General features: G+C 41.5%; 1 protein-coding gene across 4 annotated transcripts in view; it reads left to right on the top strand.

Annotated features, from left to right (window-relative positions):
* The window catches only part of PHF8 (PHD finger protein 8), a 112874-nt gene extending 100545 nt beyond the window's left edge, over nt 1–12329 (top strand). For all 4 annotated transcript variants that reach the window (XM_070502247.1, XM_070502245.1, XM_070502246.1 and 1 more), the window contains 3 exons: nt 4623–4732; nt 8446–8782; nt 9716–12329. In XM_070502247.1, coding sequence (XP_070358348.1) covers nt 4623–4732; nt 8446–8782; nt 9716–9804 — 536 coding nt within the window. In that variant the 3' untranslated portion in view covers nt 9805–12329. The remainder of the gene's footprint in view (nt 1–4622; nt 4733–8445; nt 8783–9715) is intronic.
* Nucleotides 12330–21138: the final 8809 nt, after the last annotated feature.

The raw sequence follows: 21138 nt of genomic DNA, 5'->3' as shown, positions 1-21138 counted from the left end.
TTAGCCTTGAGCTAACATCTGCCACCAATCCTCCTCTTTTTGCTGAGGAAGATTGGCCCTGAGCTAACATCCGTGCCCATCTTCCTCTACTTTATATGTGGGACGCCTGCCACAGTATGGCTTAATAAGCGCTGCGTATGTCCACACCTGGGATCTGAACCAGAGAACCTCAGGCTGAAGCGGACCACGTGAACTTAACCGCTATGCCACCAGGCTAGCCCCTGGGCTGTTATTTTTCAAGGCTCTTTCTGTGTTGAGGAGTGGTGGAGGGGTCTAGGGCAAGTTAAAATGCCACACAGCTCACTGCTCTTACTGAGATTCACCTCTTTTTCTTAAATAAATACTGTCCAGGTTCCTATAAGCCTTTGGTTAATTCTCAGAGTTCTGAAAAAGTTTATTCTGATAGTTTTTGCCTGTTTTTTCGTTGTTTTAATTTAGGAGTGAATTTTTGGAGGTCCTTAACTTTCCCTTTTTGCTGATGTCATCCATCATGACATACTAAATAGTTTGGAATGCATCTCTATGAAAATGCCGTTTTCTTCCATAACCAAAGTACCATTATATGACACCTAAGTTAAGTAACATTTATTTCCTAATATCGTTTAATACCAAATCCTTAGTCAAATTTCTCTCAACTGCACCAAAAATATCTTTTACAATTTTCTTATTCAAATCGGGTTCTATCTATTCAAAGACTATGCATTTCATTTGGTTATTATAATCTCTTAGTCTCATTCCTTATTTAAAATTTTTTCTTATGACAATTTTCAAACATATGTAAATATAGAAAGATATACACTAGCACCCATATTCTCAATATCTAGATCCTACCATTATAATATTTTGCTGTATTTGCTTCATTTATCTATATCTGTTTATCTAGTTTTTGTTGAGCCACTTCAAAGTAATGTGCACCCATCATAACATGATATTTTACCCCTTAATACTTCTGTATTTCCTAAGAATAAGGACACCCTCCTAGGCAAACACATGCCTTTGTTATACTTAACAGTTAATAATTCCCTAAGATCTTCTAATACCCAGTCCATTACCAAATTTTCTCAACTGTCCCCACAAAATTTCTTTTAATAGTGTTTTTTTCCCCCAAAACCGAGGTGCAATCAAGGAGAGGTTTCTTTTTCAGCTTACAACAACAACTTGCTCATGTATTATGAAGTCAGGAATTTCGAAAGGACACAGTGGGGACTCCATGATATTTGGGGCCTCATCTGGGAAAATTTGAAGGCTGGGGTTCACTTGAAGGCCAAGAGTTTGAATAATTTGAAGTCTCATTAACTCTCGTGTCTGGTGCCTGAGCTGAGAGGGCTCAGAGACTAGAAGTGCCAAGCCGACTGCCAATACGTGGCCTCTCCATGTGACTAACTTCCTTACTGTCTGGTGGCCTCAAGGCAAGCAAACTTCTTACATGGCTGCTCAGGGCTCTAAGTGTGAGTGTTCCAGCAAGCAGTGTGGAAACTGAAATTGCCTTTTCTGACCTAGCCTCAGAAGTCATGCAGTGCCACTTCCACCACATTCTGTAGGCTGCAGATAAGCCTGTTCAGATTCAATGGGAGGGAAAATAGACCCCACCTATCAAGAGGAAAAGTGTCGAAGAATTTAGGACCTTGTTTTAAAACCACCACACATACAAAACTATAGAGAAAATATAAAATATATCCAAGAATCCATGACCAAAAATTGTGCATCAACATTTTTGCTAGATTTGCTTTAGATCATATTTTAAACAAATATGACCTTTAAAGAAAGGACTTCAGCCTCCTGAATTGCCTTTTCTAGCATCTGCATACTGCTTATACAGAAAGTCTCCTTTATAATAATAACAATAGCTAACCAACGAAGGAATCTTTGAATCTAGGTCAGTACCACCACCACCTCTTTTTTTTCCTGTGATATTGACTTTTTTCTGTAATTAAAAATAGAGATACATGTGTGCCCCTTTATCCTTTTTGCCCACCCCCAAACTCCCTTGCCCTCTGGTAACCACTAATCTGTTTTCTTTATCCATGTATTTGTTTTCTTCCACATATGAGTGGAATCATGCAGTATTTGTCTTTCTCTGTCTGGCTTATTCCACTTAACATCATACCCTCAAGGTCCAGCCATATTGTCACAAATGGGACGATTTTGTCTTTTTTATTGCTGAGTAGTATTCCATTGTATATATATACTGCATCTTCTTTATCCATTCATCTGTAGAAAGGCACTTGGGTTGCCTCCATGTCTTGGCTATTGTGAATAATGCTACAGTGAACATAGGGGTGCATAAATCGCTTTGGATCATTGATTTCAATTTCTTTGGCAAATTAAATTTGTATTTTTAATTTGAGAAATCTCCATATTGTTTTCCATAGTGGCTTGCACCAGTTTGCATTCCCACCAGCAGTGTGTGTTCCCTTTTCTCCACATCCTCTTCAACATTTGTTGTTTTTTGTCTTGTAATTATAGCCATTCTGACCAGTGTAAGGTGATATCTCATATTTATGGTGATGGATAAAGATTAGACTACTGGGGGTGAACACGATGAAGTGTATTCAGAAATTGATAAATAATAATATATACCCAAAATTACACAATGTTATAAATCATTATTATCTCAATAAAATTACTTTAAAAAAAGAGAGAGAGAATAGTACAATGAATTCCCATACACACACCACTGAGAATCAACAGTTATCAAGATTTTGCCATATTTGATTCACCTATGACTTTCGTATTCTTTTCAAAATTGTCTATGCTTTAAAGCAAATTCCACATGTTGTGTCACTCCCTCCATGTGTACTTCAGTATGCATCTCTAAAAAATATAGGCATTTTCTCACATAACCATAATGCTGTTATAACAGAATAAGTAATAATTTGATAATTGCTTGATGTTATGTAGTACTAAGTCCATAATCAAATTTCCTCAATTTTCTAACCAATAAAAAGTATTTTTGCAGTGCATTTGTTTAAATTAGGATCTAAACATAGTCCATATGGCATTTGGCCATCACACCTTTTGAGTCTCTCTTAATCTAGAGGAGTCCCCCTTTTTTGTTTTTTGCTATTGATTTGTTGTAAAAACTGGGATAATTGTCCTGTAGCACATCTCAGCTTCTAGATTTGTTTGTTTCTTCCTTGTGACATTGTCTTTTTTTTATTGAGGTCATAATAGTTTATAACATCATGAAATTTCAGTTGTACATTATTATTTGTCAGTCACCATATAAATATGCCCCTTCACCCCTTGTGGCCACCCCCCAACCCGCTTCTCTGGTAACCACTAAACTGTTCTCTTTGTCCATGTGTTAGTTTATCTTCCACATATGAGTGAAATCATATGGTGTTTGTCTTTCTCTGTCTGGCTTATTTCACTTAACATAATACCCTCAAGGTCCATTCATGTTGTTGCAAATGGGAAGAGTTGTGATATTATCTTTTTAGTGAAACCAGGTCAGTTATCTTGTAGAACGTCTGATTGTTTCCTCATGGTGTCATTTAACTTGTTCTTTTGTTTCTGTGTTTCCTAAAAACTGGAAGTAATATGAACCACCTACTTGATTTTACATCTTTGGCAAAACTACTTCCCAGGTGATGCTATGAATTTCCTATTGCATTGCATCAGGAGGTGCATGAAGTCGGCTGTCTCACTGTTAGTGACAATAACGTTGATACTTAGTTAAGGGGGTGATCTTCTGATCTCACCATTGTAAAGTTAATTTTTTCTTCTTGAGACTAGCAAGTAATCTGTGAGGTAATACTTTGGTATGGTGTTAATATCCAATTCTCTGGAATCCGTTGTTTCATTAGGGCTTGCAAATCTGTGATTTTCTAATTCTGTCATTTCTGCTACATTTATTAGCTGGCATTCTTCTGTAAAGAAGAACTTTACCTCATCATCTTGGGCTGTTTGGTTATCCTGAAATACACTTCCTATGTAAAATGTGGGATGAGTAACTATTTTTTTATTTCGAATGGTTAAGGCATTATAAAAGGCTATACAAGAAGACGATCATCTTCAGGAGCTTATAGCCTGATTGGTAGACAGAATAACACACATCAACATTAGGGAATGCGACAAGATGGTATGTATTATGTTTTAAGTGACTTGTACATATCATAAGTTAAGGAGAGGGAGAGGTCAGTGTAAGCCAGAGAGGTCTAGAGGTTTTACATAAAAGGTTGATTTCAGCCTACCTTCGAAGGATGGACAGGTTTTAAAGAGATGGACAAAAGGGAAGAATCCAGGCAGTGTGGATGGTGAGGATGAAGGCACAGGGAGAGAGGATGAGCTGTACATATTCTGGAGGTGTAATAGCGAAGCAATTCTGTCTGGAGATATTGAGAATATGAGTGTGGAAATAAGGCTGGAGAGGTAGGTAGGCCAAGAGCACAACATGGACAACCTTAAATGTCAGTTCAGAGAGGTTAATTTTTATCTTTTAATCAGTGTGTGTTTTGTAAACCTTGGGCATTTGTGAATTAGCTTCTTACCTGACAGCGAAATCTGGCTTTGTGAAAAAGCTAGAAGCGGGAAGACCAATGAGACCACCTTTGAGGGGGCTCAGAGGTAGGGAGTATGGTTGGCATTCAGATAATGTCTTCATCCTGTTTCCTCTGCAGCCCGTGTGACCCCAACTCTACCAAAGCAAGACCGTCCAGTGCGTGAGGGGACCCGAGTAGCTTCCATTGAGACTGGCTTGGCTGCAGCAGCTGCAAAGCTGGCCCAGCAGGTAGGTGCTGACACCCAGGCAATGGCCCTGCTACTGATTCCAGTTTGGCTTAGAGCTCCAAAACTCAGACCTTCAGGCTGATAGAATCTCACTGTTGTTTCAATGGGGAGTGATCTTTATCAATTGCAGTATCCCAGCCCCTTCCTATATCCTTCACATCCCAACTCAGTGTCAAGCTACTTCCACAGGTCACACAGTTGACATGATTTAGGATGAAAGAAAATAGGGGCCCAGAGAAAAGCCCTTGCTGATTTTACTTGCCTTTCTGGGTTTATAAAAACCTCTTAGATGGAAGGACCCAGTCTGTCCTTGGGTGAGAGCATTTGCCTTCAGCTGAAGCCTTGAGGAGGTAACTTAGTTTAATTCTCTCAAGTTCTCAGCCACCCGCCAGTATCAGAGTTTGGTTTTTTGGAGAAGAGGCTTTTTTTATCCTCTATCCCAAATACCATTTCCTTGATCTTCACCCCCACTCTCCAAGAAAACTTCACCCAGTAATTTTTGTCCTAAACGGTCACTTCACTAGAATCACATTGACCTCCTAGCATGTTATAGTTTGCAAAGTTCTTTAATGTGTATAATGTGCTCAGCAACTCTGGGAGCAGTTGGAAGTGAATCTTCTGGTTCTCTCCTTATCAACATCCCCTTAGTTCTTTATGCCACATCCTATAGCTTAGAGCATTTATTGAGTATCTGCTTTATTTTAGGTACTTCCATGTACACTGTCTCATGTAATTTGCCCGATAGCCCTGTTCAATAGGTGATATTTTCATCATTTTACAGGTGAAGAAAATGAGGCTCTCTTTAAGTGACTAGTCCAGGATAATACAGCCAGTAAATGGAGGAGACAAGATTCAAACTCATATCCTCTAATTTCAAATTTCATGTTACTTGCTATTTAAATAAAATGAAATAGTTAAATGTTTATATAATTCAGTAATTGCATCCTATTTAAATAAAATTTAATAGAATGATGTTTTTAATATATGATGTTCCATGGAGCTCTGGAGTTTTGCTTAGAAATGTCTTGGAGGCTATTGTTGGAAGCCAGCAGAGACCAAGCAGGCCAGGTGGCCCTTCTTTGACCAAAACTTCTCTCTGTTACATAGATCCTAGTGCCATGTAAGATGTAATTTGAAAAAAGGGGTTCTACTGCTTTAAATAAAAAGAAAAATTAATTAAAGTTGTGAAAACTATTCTTAGTGCCTTCTAAGGAACTCACTTCTGTTTGGGTTGATCAAGGATGACTTCAAAGAAGAAGTTTTGAAATTGGGGAGGAGTTTTTCAGGCTAAGCTTTTGGAGGGGACAGGGAGACATTGCAGGAGAAGGGAACTCCTTGTATAGTACACAAGGCACTCTTGATTTGGTCTCCAGTCACTTCTCCTCCCTGACCTCCTCCCAGCCCCTAATGCATGCCATTTACACTAGCCATACTATTGCACTATGGTACTTAAAGTTCACTCAGTGTATCAGATTGTCTCATGCCTCTGTGCCTTTGTACAAGCTGTTCTGTCTGCCCATTGGGAATCAGGCCCTCTCTGATGCCTTACCTAACACTCCTTCACACTATCTACCACCAATTTATTTCAGTGGCCTTCTGTGCTTCAGTAGCATTCTCTCATGGTACTTATAAGTGTACTTTTCTGTGTCCCTTATTAAACTGTAAGTGCCTCAAAGGTGGGGATATATCTAATTTAACTTGGTATCTCCGCTATGCTAAGTATGTGTTTAGTCAGTGTTGAGTGTGTGAATGAATAAATGAATGAGCAAATCTTTCTGGAGTGGAGACTTCATGCTGGGGTAAGATAAATAGAGGTTGAAAAATGGATTCTGGAGCCAGCCTACCTGAGTTTGAATCCTCGCTCTACCACTTGAGCAAGTTACTTAATTTCTCTGTGCCTCGGTTTCCTCATAGTCTTTGTCTGAGGATTAGATGAGGTAATGTATGTGAAAGCTCTGAGAATGGCACTTGCCACAGAGTAAGTACTATAGACGTGTTAGCTCTTCATCATTATCATTATGAGTTGGCTAAGCGTAAGTGGTCAGACTGTGGAAGATCATGAATGTCAGGCCAGGGAGTTTGAACTTGGGTTGGGACCTGCTAACAGCTTTTTGAGCAAGGGAGTTGGCAGGGTGAAAGTGGCCCTGTCATAAGACAGTCTTCTGTGGAGGAATCTGGATGAATTATATGAGAAGGAGATTGGCAACAAAGGTAGAAAAATTTAGGCTGTATGATCTAGGTGTGAAGAGATAATTTCTGGATTTGGATGAGAAAAATAGGAACAGAAATGAAGTTTCTGGTATGGGTGGAATAGCAGTGTGGCTGAGAAAAGAGATTCTGAAGCCAGATGGCTTGTCTGAATCCCAGCTTGGTCACTCATTGGTCCTATAACCTTCAGAAAATGACTTAACCACTCTGTGCCACAGTTTCTTCTCCTAAAAATGGGATTATAATTCTTACATTTCATACTTCTTATGAGTATTAAATGAGTTAAATTATAGAACAGTGCCTGTCATGTATTACTAATATTATTATTCTTGTCCCTCAGAAATTCCTATGGTAGCCACAGCCTGTCAGATCTTCCAAAGGCAGGAGTAGGCCCTGCCTATTCCTTTCGTTGCCAAGAGAAGGCAATGAAATGTAATCACTGAGTTGGTCTGTGTGGCTGTGTAGTATTTCAGAAGGTGAAGTCGTTCACATGCTCTCAGCACCACCTTTCCAGGTTCTCAGGGCTCCAGGTGCCCGCTATACAGGTACCCACTACACAGTGGATAGTAGATTCATAGAGCAATGGATGGATGAAATCCAAGATACTGAGAGAAGTGACACACTCCTTATTCATTCCTCCCATCCAAAATTGAGGTTTTAAGACCCGGTGACCTGGAGGATTGTCAAGTCCTCTATTAAAAGAAAAAGATCAGCAAAAGGAAGAGTAACCATTGTAAGAGATGAAGACAGAATAATAGTTTACTACTTGCTGAGTACCTACTATATGCTATGTGTTTTTAAATCTTTATTTAATCTTTCCAACAACTCTGAAAAACAGATATTATTTTGCCCATTTTACAGATGAAGCAATTGAGATTCAGAAAAGTTAGTAACTTGACTGAGGTTATCCAGCTTAGCGAACACAAGCCTAGATTTGAACTCAAGTTTATTCCAAAGCTACTACTCTTTCACTCTCAGATGTCCCATTTTGAGAAGTGTGCCAGGTGGGTGTTCAGATAAATCTGGTTGAATCCTGGACCCAACAACTCTTCAGCTGTGAGGCTTTGGGCTCAAGTTAGTTAATATCCCTGCATGTCAGTTTTCTTCTCTGTAAACTGGGGGATTTTCCTTCTCAGGCTGCTCTGAAGATTAAATGAGATAAAGTATATAAAATGCCTCTGCTGCTGGCATAAATTTAGCTATTATTAGAAGTGTCCATAGTCCACCTCATAAGTGGCATTGCTGAGACCAAACCCCAAGTCTCTGAACTCACTTACCCTTCTCTTGCCACTGTACTGATTAGTAGCAGTGATGACTTAAGGATGGATGGTACCAAAGAGATGACTTCAGGTATTGAAAGGCCTGTATTATGTGTACATACATCCAGGCTAGACTTGGGGTGGAGGCAGGTTGCAGAAACACATTGCTCATTGTCTAGTTTCCTTTCTGGGAAATTCTCTTTTCTCTACTCCTGAATTCTCCCCTCCCACTTGGCTTGTGTTTCAGGAGCTGCAGAAGGCCCAAAAGAAGAAATATATCAAGAAGAAGACTTTGTTGAAGGAGGTAGAACAGCCGCGCCCTCAGGAGTCCAATCTCAGCATGGCAGCACCAGCCCCAACTCTGGCCACTATACCCCAGCTTCTTACCTCCTCCTCACCCCTGCCTCCTCCTGAGCCCAAACAAGAGGCCCTCTCAGGAAGTCTTGCTGACCATGAGTATACTGCCCGTCCCAATGCCTTTGGCATGGCCCAGGCAAACCGCAGCACCACACCCATGGCTCCCGGTGTCTTCTTGACCCAGCGGCGCCCTTCAGTTGGCTCCCAGAGCAATCAAGCAGGACAAGGTACAATTGCCATATGATTGTAGAACTGAGAATGATCTTAGAGCATCAGGCTCTAAACCTGAAGCACCTTGGTAGATAAATACACCTGAGAGTGATACTGGTAGCCAACCTAAGTTGCTTGGACTTAATCTCATAGGCCGTGAAGAGACATTAACTGTTGTTAAGTAGAGACAAACTCAGATGTGGGTTTGGAAAGATCCTTCTGGTGGCCAGAATGGAGGGTGGGCTGAAGGTGGGAAGTCTAGGGAGGAGTTGCATACACAGGTCCCGGCTACAGTGAAGAGAGGCTCGGGCTCTAGCAGAGAGAGTGGAGAGGGAGGGATAAATTTATCAAATGTGGAGAGCACATGGAACAAGGAGGTGATCTGATGTGGGGTGAGAGGAAGAGGCAAGATGGGAGGACTCAAGCCCTTCTTTTCCTCACTTTGGCCTCAAAGCCTGGTCCCTAGAGTACACAGCTCAAGGGTGGTAAGGTTGGTGTGGCACTAGTGTCATGAGGATGGGGATTTCTGATGGAACAAGGCCCTGAGGATGACAACTTCAGGGACACTGAGTTGTAATCACTAACCAGGTACTTGTCAAGGCCTAGTGGTCAGGATAAGAGGACAGGCAGGCACAATCACCTCCCTGCAGAATTTAGGAAAGAAAATGATTGGGACCACAGAAGTCAGTGTGAAAGAGAAACCAGAAGGATTAACCAGGGAGTTTGTAGCTGCTGCAGGAGGTCATAGAAGGAAGAGCCAAGGCATGTGGTGTTGGACGGAAGTACTTAAGGAGGGCTTCTTGCCCAAGATGTGCCTGTAGCCAGGTGTAAGGAGGGGGAGACTCTGTGGGCAGAGGAACAGAGGAGAGGGTGGCCCAAGGACAGTGGGTGCTAGAATTGTTGCGGGAGCCCTTGCCATAACTTTTGCTTACCTCTCGCTTTCCCCACAGGAAAGCGTCCTAAAAAGGGCCTGGCCACAGCAAAGCAGAGACTCGGCCGTATCCTGAAAATCCACAGAAATGGCAAACTACTTCTGTGAGCTCCCTTGTGTCCTGTCCTTTATCCTTCACCCCCACTGCCTTCTCCGTTGTCAACTCTCGGGGCACTCCTGGATCCTATCTGCCCCGGACAAGGTGCTGAGGCGCATTGTCCTGCTTTCTTGGAACTGACCAAAGGCACGGACTCCCCCACGGGCCCCATCACAAACTCCCACAACTCCCTCCCCCACTTCCACTAGAGCATCCTGCCTTCCTTCTCCGTACCTCTGAGTAGCAGGTAAATTGGAAAGGTTTCTGGCTGACTAGAACTCTCTTTTCTGCTGCTTCAACCCATTTCTCTTTCACCGGCCTTGTCGGCCCTTTACTCTCATACCCACCTAGAGCTGGAAAGGCAGGATGAGGAGAGAGGTGAAAAGAACCTGGGCGCCTTGGTATTTCTCTGGTCATGAAGTGGGAGGCCCAGGGCTTTGTGTAACTCCAGTCCTGTCTGCAGAAGCCTGCCCACTTCTGCCAATTCTTCCTTCCCCATCCTCCCCCGAGCCCAGTGGATGTGTCCCACTCCAGACTCGTTTATGGGAGAAGGGTCTGGCCTTTGCCCCGTCTTGCCAAATGCTTCATAGAAATAAAGATGAGGGCCCAGAGTCTCCTTACTGCCCCACTGTGGGCCATTTCCAGAGTTGGCCTAGAAAGGCCGTGGGCTGACTTCACTCATCCTTGGGAAGAAGAGAGATTCCTGTCACTTCTCAAGGTGGGGAGAGGACCGATGCCCAAGCCTTTGACTATGACTTTGTAGCCCATTGGCGGAACCTACTTTTGGGTGGCTACAGATGAAGCCCCCTGTCCCAGGGTGAGCTCCAGGGATTTGCCTGGATTTTGAGATCCTGCAGAACATTATCTACGTGGCTATGGCTGGGCCCCAGCAGGTGAAAAACCATCTCCCAGAAGCCTGAAAGCACCTGCTGCTGAAGGAGATAACCCTGGCCCTACGGCCTGCTTCCTTCACCTGTACCACAGAGCACAGCCTGGACCTTCCGGAGAGGATGTGGCAGGACAGCTCACCCCTGGGTTCTCCATCGAGAGCCTCCCTGCTTCTTTCCCGACCTAAGGTCTTGGCCTGAAGAAGACCTCAGAACTCACATCTTCACTCCTGGGCCTTTGCACTCTCAGACATCAGGCCAACGTTCAAGCAGAGTGCACATGGGCCACTCAGGAGCCTGAGCCTAGGAGAGGAAACCCCCATGTGTAAAGGAGCAGGTCATCTGATCCTCCTCTCCCTGTCTTCCCTTTGTGGATGTCTCTATTATCCAGACAGTGCCCACCCGCCCCCTCCCCCTTTCCTAGCTCCGTCCCTGTCTTGCCTCCCTAGTGACCTGAACTGGATGGCGAATGACCCCTTCCTTCCATTTTGGCACTGCCAAAGTGACGTGGATCCTTGCCCTCTACCCCCGCCCCACCCCAACCTCACCCCAGTTCTCCCAGTGCTTCTGGGGAATTTAACAGCTACCATGCAGGCCACAGGGAATGTGTGAGGCGTCCCTTGTTGTCTTTTTGTCTCCAGATTGTCTTTTTTTTCTTCACAGTCCCACATCTACTCTCCTTCTTTGGAATCAGGGGTCCCTTAGCCCCATTTGCTTTTTCTATCTGGGGGATTCCAGGGGCCAAGCAGTTCTCCATCTAGTCACACCAAAGGCAAAAAGCCTGGCTACCTCCCCCTAGCACGTGAGGTCCCCACTCCCCTCTCCTCGATTTCCTCCCAGCTTTGCTTTTCTTGGGGATTTCAACGGAGCAGAGGGTAGTGAGGGGAGAGATTGGGGGCAGCCTGTGTCCCTGTGTTGGCAACTGCCTGACTAGGCTCTGGCTGCTGTAACCAAGACCAGGACCCCAGCCCTTCTGCCCATTAATGTCCCCCCTTGATCTTTCAAAGGCAGCTAATTGCTAGCAAATCTCCCTGGTTCCGGGCCTCTTTCCCCTCTGTTTCTTTGATAGAAGTTTCTGTGGAGCTGAAACCCAACCTCCGTTTGACTGGGTTTGCGTTTAGTTTAGTTGGGCTCTCAGAGCCCCCTAATTGTTGTTTTGTGTTTCAAATGAAAAGCAAGTTTACCCTCAGAGTTATGCTTTTCCAAAGAGGCTAGTGTGCTTTTTTTCTTTTTTTAATGTTTCAGGTTCTAAGTGAAGTGAGTTGGGGAGGGGTTGGGAGTGGTAGTAACCAAGGTTTAGAACATGCTGAGAGAGTTACCTCTGGTCTCCAATCCCCAGTACAGAGCTGGGAGTTGGATAGGGGGCAGGGAGAGAGGATTTCTATTCACCTTTAATATATTTTTACAAAAAAGCAAACAATTTAAAAACAAGCCCACCGCTTCTGTACATGTCTAAATATATTTTTAGAAGTGGGTAGGATTACGAATTTCTGATGCAGGGCCTTTTTATAAACAGGTTAGAATAGCATCATACAGACTTCTCTGTTGTTTTTTTCTTGTTTGTTTCTTATGTTGTGTTACTAATGTAATTTATATTTTTTTTTAGATCCTCCCTTTCCTATAGAGATAAAAGTGATTTATCTTGGCAATTGCTTTGCTTGGAATTCTTTTTTTGGTGATGGGGGTGGAGGTGGGGGTGGGATGATGGGGCGGTGGGGTCCAGGAGTGCTGCCTTCTCTTTACATTCTCTCTCTCTCCCTCCCTCCCATCAACTCAGTCCTTCCCTGGTGCCCAGCCACACCTGAGGTGTGGAGGGGACAGGATCCCTGCCCTCGTGAGAGACACAGTTCACACACCAGAAACAGATAATCAGAAGTACAGTGAGCATAAAATAGAGGGTGCAGCGATTCAAAGGGGACTGACAAGTTTGTTGGGAAGGCTTTGCATAGCTTCCATGGGCTGTTTTTAGTGACCACACCTGTGTCCTCTTTCTGTGAATGTGGAGTTTGGGTTTTTTTTCTTCTTCCCTCTGTCTGTCTGTCTGTCTGTCTGTCTGTCTGTCTCTCTCTCTCTCTCTCTGACATGTTCCTCCCAGCTGAACTTAATTACTATGCTTAGGGCCCGTGCAAGGGATAGAATATAATTATTAGAGCTAACACATCATGCTCATTTCCTTGTGCCAGACACAGCTCTTAGAGTTCTATGTTTATTGATTCATTTCATCCTCACCAACATCCTCATTCTACTGATGAGGAAGCAGAGGTAAAGAAAGCTTCCAGCGCTACACATCATAAGTTGTGGGGCCAGGCTGGTTCCGGAGTCTGTATTCTTATCACTCTGTTCTGCCACCTCTCACTGATAACCACTACCATTTATTAAGGGGCTTTTCTGTGCAGGCATTGGGCTAGAGGTTTTACTGAAGATATCTCATTTAATCTTTACTGACAAGCTTGGGAGATAGTTATTAGCTTTATTTTACAGTGAAAGAGACTGAAGCTTGCCAGTGGTCCTCTACAACAGGATCTCCCTGACTCCAAGACTCATGTTCTTTCCCCTCGCCATGTTAGAATATGTTTTGTAGTTCAACGACCCAACAGATGTTTATTGAGCACCTGTTTTGTGCAAGATGTAGCATTGAGAGTTGTGTCCTAAGGAGAGCCCCTGGGGTGATGTCGGGAGCATCAGTTCCAAATTCACCATCACCCTGACTCTCTGTGTGACCCAGGGCAGGCTGCTTACTGCCTAAGGGTCACTATAAAATGAATTTGAACCTAGTAAGGATTTCTTCATCCTGGAGATTCTGCTACTGTGGGTCCGGGGTGAGTCTGTCTGGGTTTGTCACCTACAGGCTAAATGACCTCCTCCAGTTCTCCCAATCTGAGTCTTGCTATTAAGCGGGATTTGGATAAAGAAGGTTCTTATCTGGGACATGGGAAATTGTCTCCTGGTAAAAAGGCAACAGGAAAGAGGGGAGGGATTTCAGAGCCCTTTCAGGAATGGTAGGCTGGGTTCTCTTTGGCACCAACTCCCTCCCCACCCTCCCCACTGAGAGGCCAAAACACTGTCACCAGCCTCAAGTTAGAGGGATAAGCTAGAGTCTTGGTCACCTCACTCCTCATCCAGACAGGAGGTGCCACTAGATCAGAGGCTCCTGTCTAAAAATTGGAAGGAGAACAAGTGCACCCAACTTTAGTCTTCCCTCTTTCCAATATGGAGTAAAAAAAAAAATGTATAGAACTTGTCAGTAAGAGCCTAGCTTCTTGATGACTAACCAAGTAATTTGGAGGAGATTGCTTGTCTGGGTCGCAGTTTCTACATTTGCCAGATGGAACCATCTCAACCATGAAGCTCCCTAGAAGCATGGTCACCCCTAAACTTTCTGGATTCTGTTGATTCCCAAACTGAATCCTCTAGCCCTGACCTGTCCTGAGTACAGATCTCCATTTCTGCTTGCTCGTGTTGTGTTCCCTGCCTTGAGTACACAGCTTCCTTCCTTTCCGTCAGGACCCTTTTCATACCAAGTTGACTGAAATGGCACTTGCCCTCCAGTAAGCTGGGTGAAGGAGAAGAGCACCATATGGTACAGTGTGGTGATAGAGATGAGCACAGGATACTGGTCAGGGAATCTGTCCCAGGGAAGCAGGGAGTTCAGGTAAGGCTTTCTGTCGGGGGTGATGCCTGAGCCGAAGGATGAAAAGTAATTAGCCACTCAGGCAGAGAACAGTGGGAAAAGTATTCCAAGCCAAGGCAATAGCATGAATAAAAACAGAAGTGGGGGGAAAGAACCTATGTGCATATAGAGAAGAAACAATTTAGTATAACTGCAACTATAACTTTCACCTGGGGGAACATGCAGACTCTCCGAGAAGGAATGTGTAATTTGAGAAGGCATATGCTAAAAGTTGATTTGTTTCTAGGCATAATATTTGTTTTAAAACCTCAGATAATGGAGGATGTGCCTGTGGTGGAAAGAGGATGTGCCCAGGAATTGAGAAGAGCAATGATTCAATTTCAGCTCTGCCACCTATGTGATCTTGAAATACTTCATAAATACTTCATATTTAAGAAATAAGAAATACTTCATATTTCCTTGGCTCAGTTTCATCATCTGTAAAATGAAGATATAATCTCTACCTTATAGGGTTATTGGGAAGAATTATAGTAGCTAGTATCTTTAAAGAACTTAATTCAATGTCTGGCACTCAGGTGACCAGTGAATCTGGTTTAATTTTTTCCAGTTAAAAATTGCCCAACAAGGCCTATAATCTTATAAAGACTACAGAGAAAGTAAGCCTTTAAAGGAGCTGGAAAGAATATTTTAAACTGGAGCAAGAAATCGAGTTGGCTTCATGAGGAAAGTATCTGAAGGACATAGAGAGATGGGTGAAACAACAAGTGTGGTGAGCCTTATACTCCTGTAGTGGACATACAACTAAATCTATGATACAAAGTCACTGGAAGGTGCCAGAGTATCATCCATGCTAGTTCAATATCACTGGTTCAGTTCTACAGTGATTTATCAAAGTCTTTGTTGTGTCAGGCCCTGTGCATGCCATTGGAGGGCTTGATCCTCAAGGTGCATGTGGTTTGGTATGCAGACATGGAAACCCAAGTACAGCATACTGGGATAAATACAGGGTGCTATGGGAGCATGAAAGAAGGAGACTGAACCCAGTCTGAGGAGCAGGAAAGACTTAGACAAAGAAGCAACACCTGAGTTGAATATTGAAGGACATTCACCAGGCAAGTGAAGGCAGAAGGAGGCGTTGGAATAGAGCATTCCAAACAAAAGGAACAACATAAGCAAAAGTAGAAAGTCGAAGCAGCCTGGTGTGTGGGTGAAACTACAAGCCCTTGAGTTGGGTTGGTGTACAGGCTAGAGTAAGATGGCAAGTTGGGGGATGAAGCTGAAGAGCTTGGCAGGGACCCTATCAAGGAGGTCTAATTTATGTTTCAGAATGTTTTCTCTGGTGATCCTTGGGGTGGGGAGAGACAGAAGTGAGTTAGTATGGAAGCCACCATGAAGGTGGTTGCAAGATTTCAGTTAAGATGCAATACGTATAAACCAGGACAGTGGCTGTGAAGATACCAGAGATGTTAACTCCCACCCTCTTTTTTCCCTGACATTTTACTATGAAGATTTTCAAATATTCAGAAAGTCGAAGTAATGAAGTACCGTGAACACTCATATATCCACCATCTAGATCCTACAATTAATGTTTTACTACACTTGCTTTGTCGCACAGACCTATTCAAACCTCTGTCCATTCATCAACCCATCTTATTTTTTATGCATTTCAAAATTAGACATCTGTACACATCCCTTTAAACACTTCTGCATGCATACCATTAAGTAGAGTTCAATATATGTTTGTGGTTCTTTCTTTAGCAAAAATATCCATACAATGAAATGCACATATCTTAAGAGTATAATTTCATGTGTTTTGATAAACGTATATACTTGTGTAACCCACATTCCTATCAAGATACAGAACATTACCATCAACCCAGAAAGTTCCCACATGTCCCTTCCCAGGCAATCATAGCCCTTACTCCATCTAGAGAAGGCTTTGAGTTTGAAAGGGTAGGATTTGGAATGTGTAAAAACAGAAAGACGATCCAGGTAAAGAGAGCCTGGGTGGCTTCCTCTCCAGCATTCATGAAGGCGTGTAATCATGGGAATACACAAGCATTAGTAAATGAACTTGAATAGATGCCTTTCAACCTTCTCTCCCCCTCCCTTCTCTCCCCTACTGAGCCTCATCTTTATGGGTCAGTGCATGAAACAGCGAAGCAGACAGGAGTCGAGTCAAAGAACTGCCAGCCCCTCAGGAGCCAATTTTGTCAGGGAGACAGAAACACTGACAGCCACAATTCAGTGTAACAAATGTGGAATGTTGCATTTCGCCAAGATCAGTGCTATAACAGAGGAAAGAATGGAAAATGAGGTGAAACAACACAAAAGTGTCACAAGGGTTTGGGGGGTGTGTGTGAGAGAGAGAGAGAGGAGGGAGAGAAAAGGAGATGGGGTGGGGTGGGGGAGAGGGAGAGAGAAGGTGGGTGACTCAGACTCTTGACACTGGAGGAGCTCAAAGGGAAAGAGGAGAAAGGGGATTTAGCAGCCATGAAAAATTTCCTGGAGGTGAAGGAGTTAAGTTGTGAAGGATGTTGACTTTGGTAATAAGTGTAGTAGACATAAAGATGTTTTAAGTTGCAAATAACAGAAAACACAAGTCAAGCATAGGACATTGGCTCGTGTAATGGAAAAGTCTGGAAGTATGTGGATTTTAGGCACAGTTTAATCAGAGCTTTGGTTCTGATCATCTCGGTTCTTCCCTCTTTTGTGTGTGCTGGCTTTGTCCTCAGGACATTTTTTTTTATTGCTGTAACATTGGTTTATAACATAGGTTTCAGGTGTACAACATTATAATTTGACATCTGTATATTCTTACAGTATGCTCACCACCAAAAATGTGGTTTCTATCCGTCACTATATAATTGTCCCCCTTTACTCATTTTGCCCTCCCCCCACCCCCCTTCCCCTCTGATAACAACCGATCTGTTGTCTGCTTCTATGAGTTTGTTTTTGTTCCTTTGTTTGTTTTGTTTTATATTCCACATATGAGTGAAATCATACAGTATTTGTCTTTCTCTCTCTGACTTATTTCACTTAGCATGATACCTTCAAGTTCCATCCATGTTGTCACAAGTGGCAGGATTTCATCTTTTTTATGACTGAGTAGTATTCCATGTGTATATGTATATATATATACCACATCTTCTTTATCCATCTGTCAGTGGGCACTAAAGTTGTTTCCATATCTTGGCTATTGTAAATAATGCAGCAATGAACAAAAGGGTGCATATATCTTTTCAAATTAGTGTTTTTGTATTCTTTGGATAAATACCCAGAAGTGGAATAGCTAGGTCATATGGTAGTTCTATTAATTTTTTGAGGAATCTCCATACTGTTTTCCATAATGGCTACACCAATTTACATTCCCACCAACAGTGTATGAGGATTCCCTTTTCTTCACATCCTTTCCAACACTTGTTATTTCTTGTCTTTTTGATAATAGCCATTCTAATGGGTGTGAGGTTATATCTCAGTGTGGTTTTGATTTGCATTTCCCTAATAATTAGTGATGTTGAACATCTTTTCATGTCTGTGTTGGCCATCTTTATGTCTTTGGAAAAATGTCTACTCAGATGCTCTGCCCATTTTTTTTTTTTTTTTGAGGAAGATTAGCCCTGAGCTAACATCTGCCACCAATCCTCCTCTTTTTGCCAAGGAAGACTGGCCCTGAGCTAACAACCATGCCCATCTTCCTCTACTTTATATGTGGGATGCTTGCCACAGCATGACTTGACAAGTGGTGCATGGGTCCGCACCCGGGATCCGAACTGGTGAACCCCAGGCCACCAAAGTGGAATGTGGGAACTTAACCGCTGCACCACCAGGCCGGCCCCTGCCCATTTTTTATTTGGGATATTTATTTTTCTGTTGTTGAGTTGTATGAGTTCTTTATGCATTCTGGATATTATCCCTATCAGATATATGACTTGCAAATATCTTCTCCCATTCAGTAGGTTGTCTTTTCATTTTGTTGGTGCTTTCCTTTGCTGTGCAGAAGCATTTTAGTTTGATATAGTCCTATTTAGTTTTTCTTTTGTTTCCTTTGCATGAAGAGACATATCCAAGATCTCAAAGAGAGTGTTGCCTATGTTTTCTTATAGGAGTTTTATGGTCTTTATTCATAAAGTCTTTAATCCATTTTGAGTTAATTTTTGTGTGTGGTGTAAGATAGGGGTCTACGTTCATTCTTTTTGCATGTGACTTTCCAGTTTTCCCAGCACCATTTATTGAAGAGATTTTCTCCATTGTATGTTGTTGGCTCCTTTGTCATAAATTAGTTGTCCATATGTGTGTGGATTTATTTCTGGGCTCTGAATTCTGTTCCGTTGATCTGTGTGTCTGTTTTTCTTCCAATACCACACTGTTTTGTTTGCTATAGCTTTGTCATATAGTTTGAAATCAGAGAGCATGATACCTTTGGCTTTGTTCTTTTTTCTCAGGATTGCTTTGGCTATCTGGAGTCTTTTGTAGTTCCATACAAATTTTAGGATTCTTTGTCCTATTTCTGTTGAAAATGCCATTGGGATTTTGATAGGGATTACATCGAATCTGTAGATTGCTTTAGGTAATACAGACATTTTAACAATGTTAATTCTTCCAATCCATAAGAATGAAATATCTTTCTATTTACTTGTGTTATCTTTAATTTCTTTCAGTAATGTCTTACAGTTTTCAGTATACAGATCTTTCAGCACTTTGGTTAAATTTATTCCTGTGTATTTTATTCTTTTTGTTGTGATTATAAATGGGATTGTTTTCTTAATTTCTCTTTCTGATAGTTTGTTGTTAGTGTATAGAAATGCAACAGATTTTTGTATGTTGATTTTGTACCCTGCAAATTTACTATATTCATTTATTATTTCTAATAGTTTTTTGGTGGTCTTTAGGGTTTTCTATATATAAAGTCACGTCATCTGCAAATAGTGGCAGCTTACTTCTTCCTTTCTAATTTGGATTTATTTCATTTTCCTGCCTAATTGCTCTGGGTAACACTTCCAGTACTATATTGAATAAAAGTGGAGAGAGTGGTCATCCTTGTCTTCTTCCTGTTCTCAGAGGAAAAGCTTTGAGTTTTCTCCATCATGTATAATGTTTGCTGTGGGTTTGTCATATATGGCCTTTATTATGTTGAGGTACTTTCCTTCTGTACCCATTTTATTGAGAGTTTTTACCATAGATGGATGTTGACTCTTGTCAAATGCTTTTTCTACATCTATTGAGATGATCATATGATTTTTATCCTTCAATTTGTTAATGTGGTGTGTCATGTTGATTAATTTGTGGATGTTCAACCATCTTTGCATCCCTAGAGTAAACCCCACTTGATTGTGGTATATGATCTTTTAATGTATTGTTGTATTCAGTTTGCTAATATTTTGTTGAGAATTTTTGCATCTATATTCATCAGAGATATTGGCCTGTTTTCTTTTTTTGTGTTGTCCTTGTCTGGTTTTGGTGTCAGGGTAATGTTGGCCTCATAAAATGAGTTAAGAAGCATTCCTTCCTCTTCAACTTTTGGGAAGAGTTTGCAAAGAATAGGTATTAAATCTTTGAATGTTTGGTAGAATTCACCAGTGAAGCCATCTGGTCCTGGACTTTTGTTTTTTGGGAGGTTTTTGATTACTGTTTCAATCTCCTTATTAGTGATCAGTCTATTCAGATTTCCTATTTCTTTATTATTCAGTCTTGGAAGGTTGTATGATTCTAAAGATGTATCCATTTCTTCTAGATTTTCTAATTTGTTTGTGTATAGCTGTTTGTAGTATTCTCTTATAATCATTTGTATTTCTGTGGTGTCCATTGTAATGTCTCCTCTTTTGTTTCTAATTTTATTTGAACCTTCTCTCTTTTTTCTTAGTGAGTCCAGCTAAAGGTTTGTCAATTTTGTTTACTTTTTCAAAGAACCACCTCATAGTTTCATTGATCTTTTCTATTGTCTTTTTAGTCTGTATTTCACTTATTTGCACTCTGATTTTTATTATTTCCTTACTTCTACTAACTTTCGGTTTCATTTATTCTTTTTCTAGTTCCTTTAGGTATAAGGTTAGATTGTTTATTTAAGATTTTTCTGGTTTCCTGAGGTGGGCCTGTATTGTCCCCCTTAGTACCACTTTTGCTGCATTCCATAGATTTTGGTATGTCATACTTTAATTTGACTCCATGTATTTTTTTAAATTTATCCTTTGATTTCTTCATTAAGTCCAGGATACTTCTTCATGGTCACAAGATGACTGCACATAACACAATGCTTCCACTTGTGCTTACTTGCCACCTGTACATCCTTTTTGTGAAGTTCCTGTTCAAGTCTTTTTGATACTTTTAATTGAGTTGTTTGATTTCTTACAGTTGAGCTTTGAGAGCTTTTTATATGTTTAGGATGCAAATTCTTTGTTGGATATGTGATTTGCAAATATTTTCTCCCAGTCTGTAGTCGTCTTTTTATTCTCTTATCAATATCTTTCACAGAGCAACAGTTTTTAATTTTGATAAATTCAAATTTATCAATTTTATTTATTTTATGGATTATTATGTTTAAGAATTCTTTGACTAACCCCCAAGTCATAAAAATTTTCTCCTATGTTATCTTCTAAAAGTTTTATAGTTTTACACTTAGATCTATGATCCATTTTGGGATAATTTTGGTATACTGTAAGAGGTTTAGGTCAAGGTTCTTTTTTAGCCTGTAAAATGTCCAATTGTACCAGCATCACTTGTTGAAAAAACTGTTCTTTCTCTATTGAATTGCCTTTGCCCCTTTGTCAAAAATCAGGTAGCAATACTTGTATGAGTCTACTTCTGGAATCTCTGTTCTATTCCATTTA

This window comes from Equus asinus, chromosome X (genome assembly GCF_041296235.1).
Source record: "Equus asinus isolate D_3611 breed Donkey chromosome X, EquAss-T2T_v2, whole genome shotgun sequence".
Taxonomy (NCBI): domain Eukaryota; kingdom Metazoa; phylum Chordata; class Mammalia; order Perissodactyla; family Equidae; genus Equus; species Equus asinus.
Note: the sequence above shows the minus strand (reverse complement) of the source record. Positions and strands in the feature narration are given on the sequence as shown.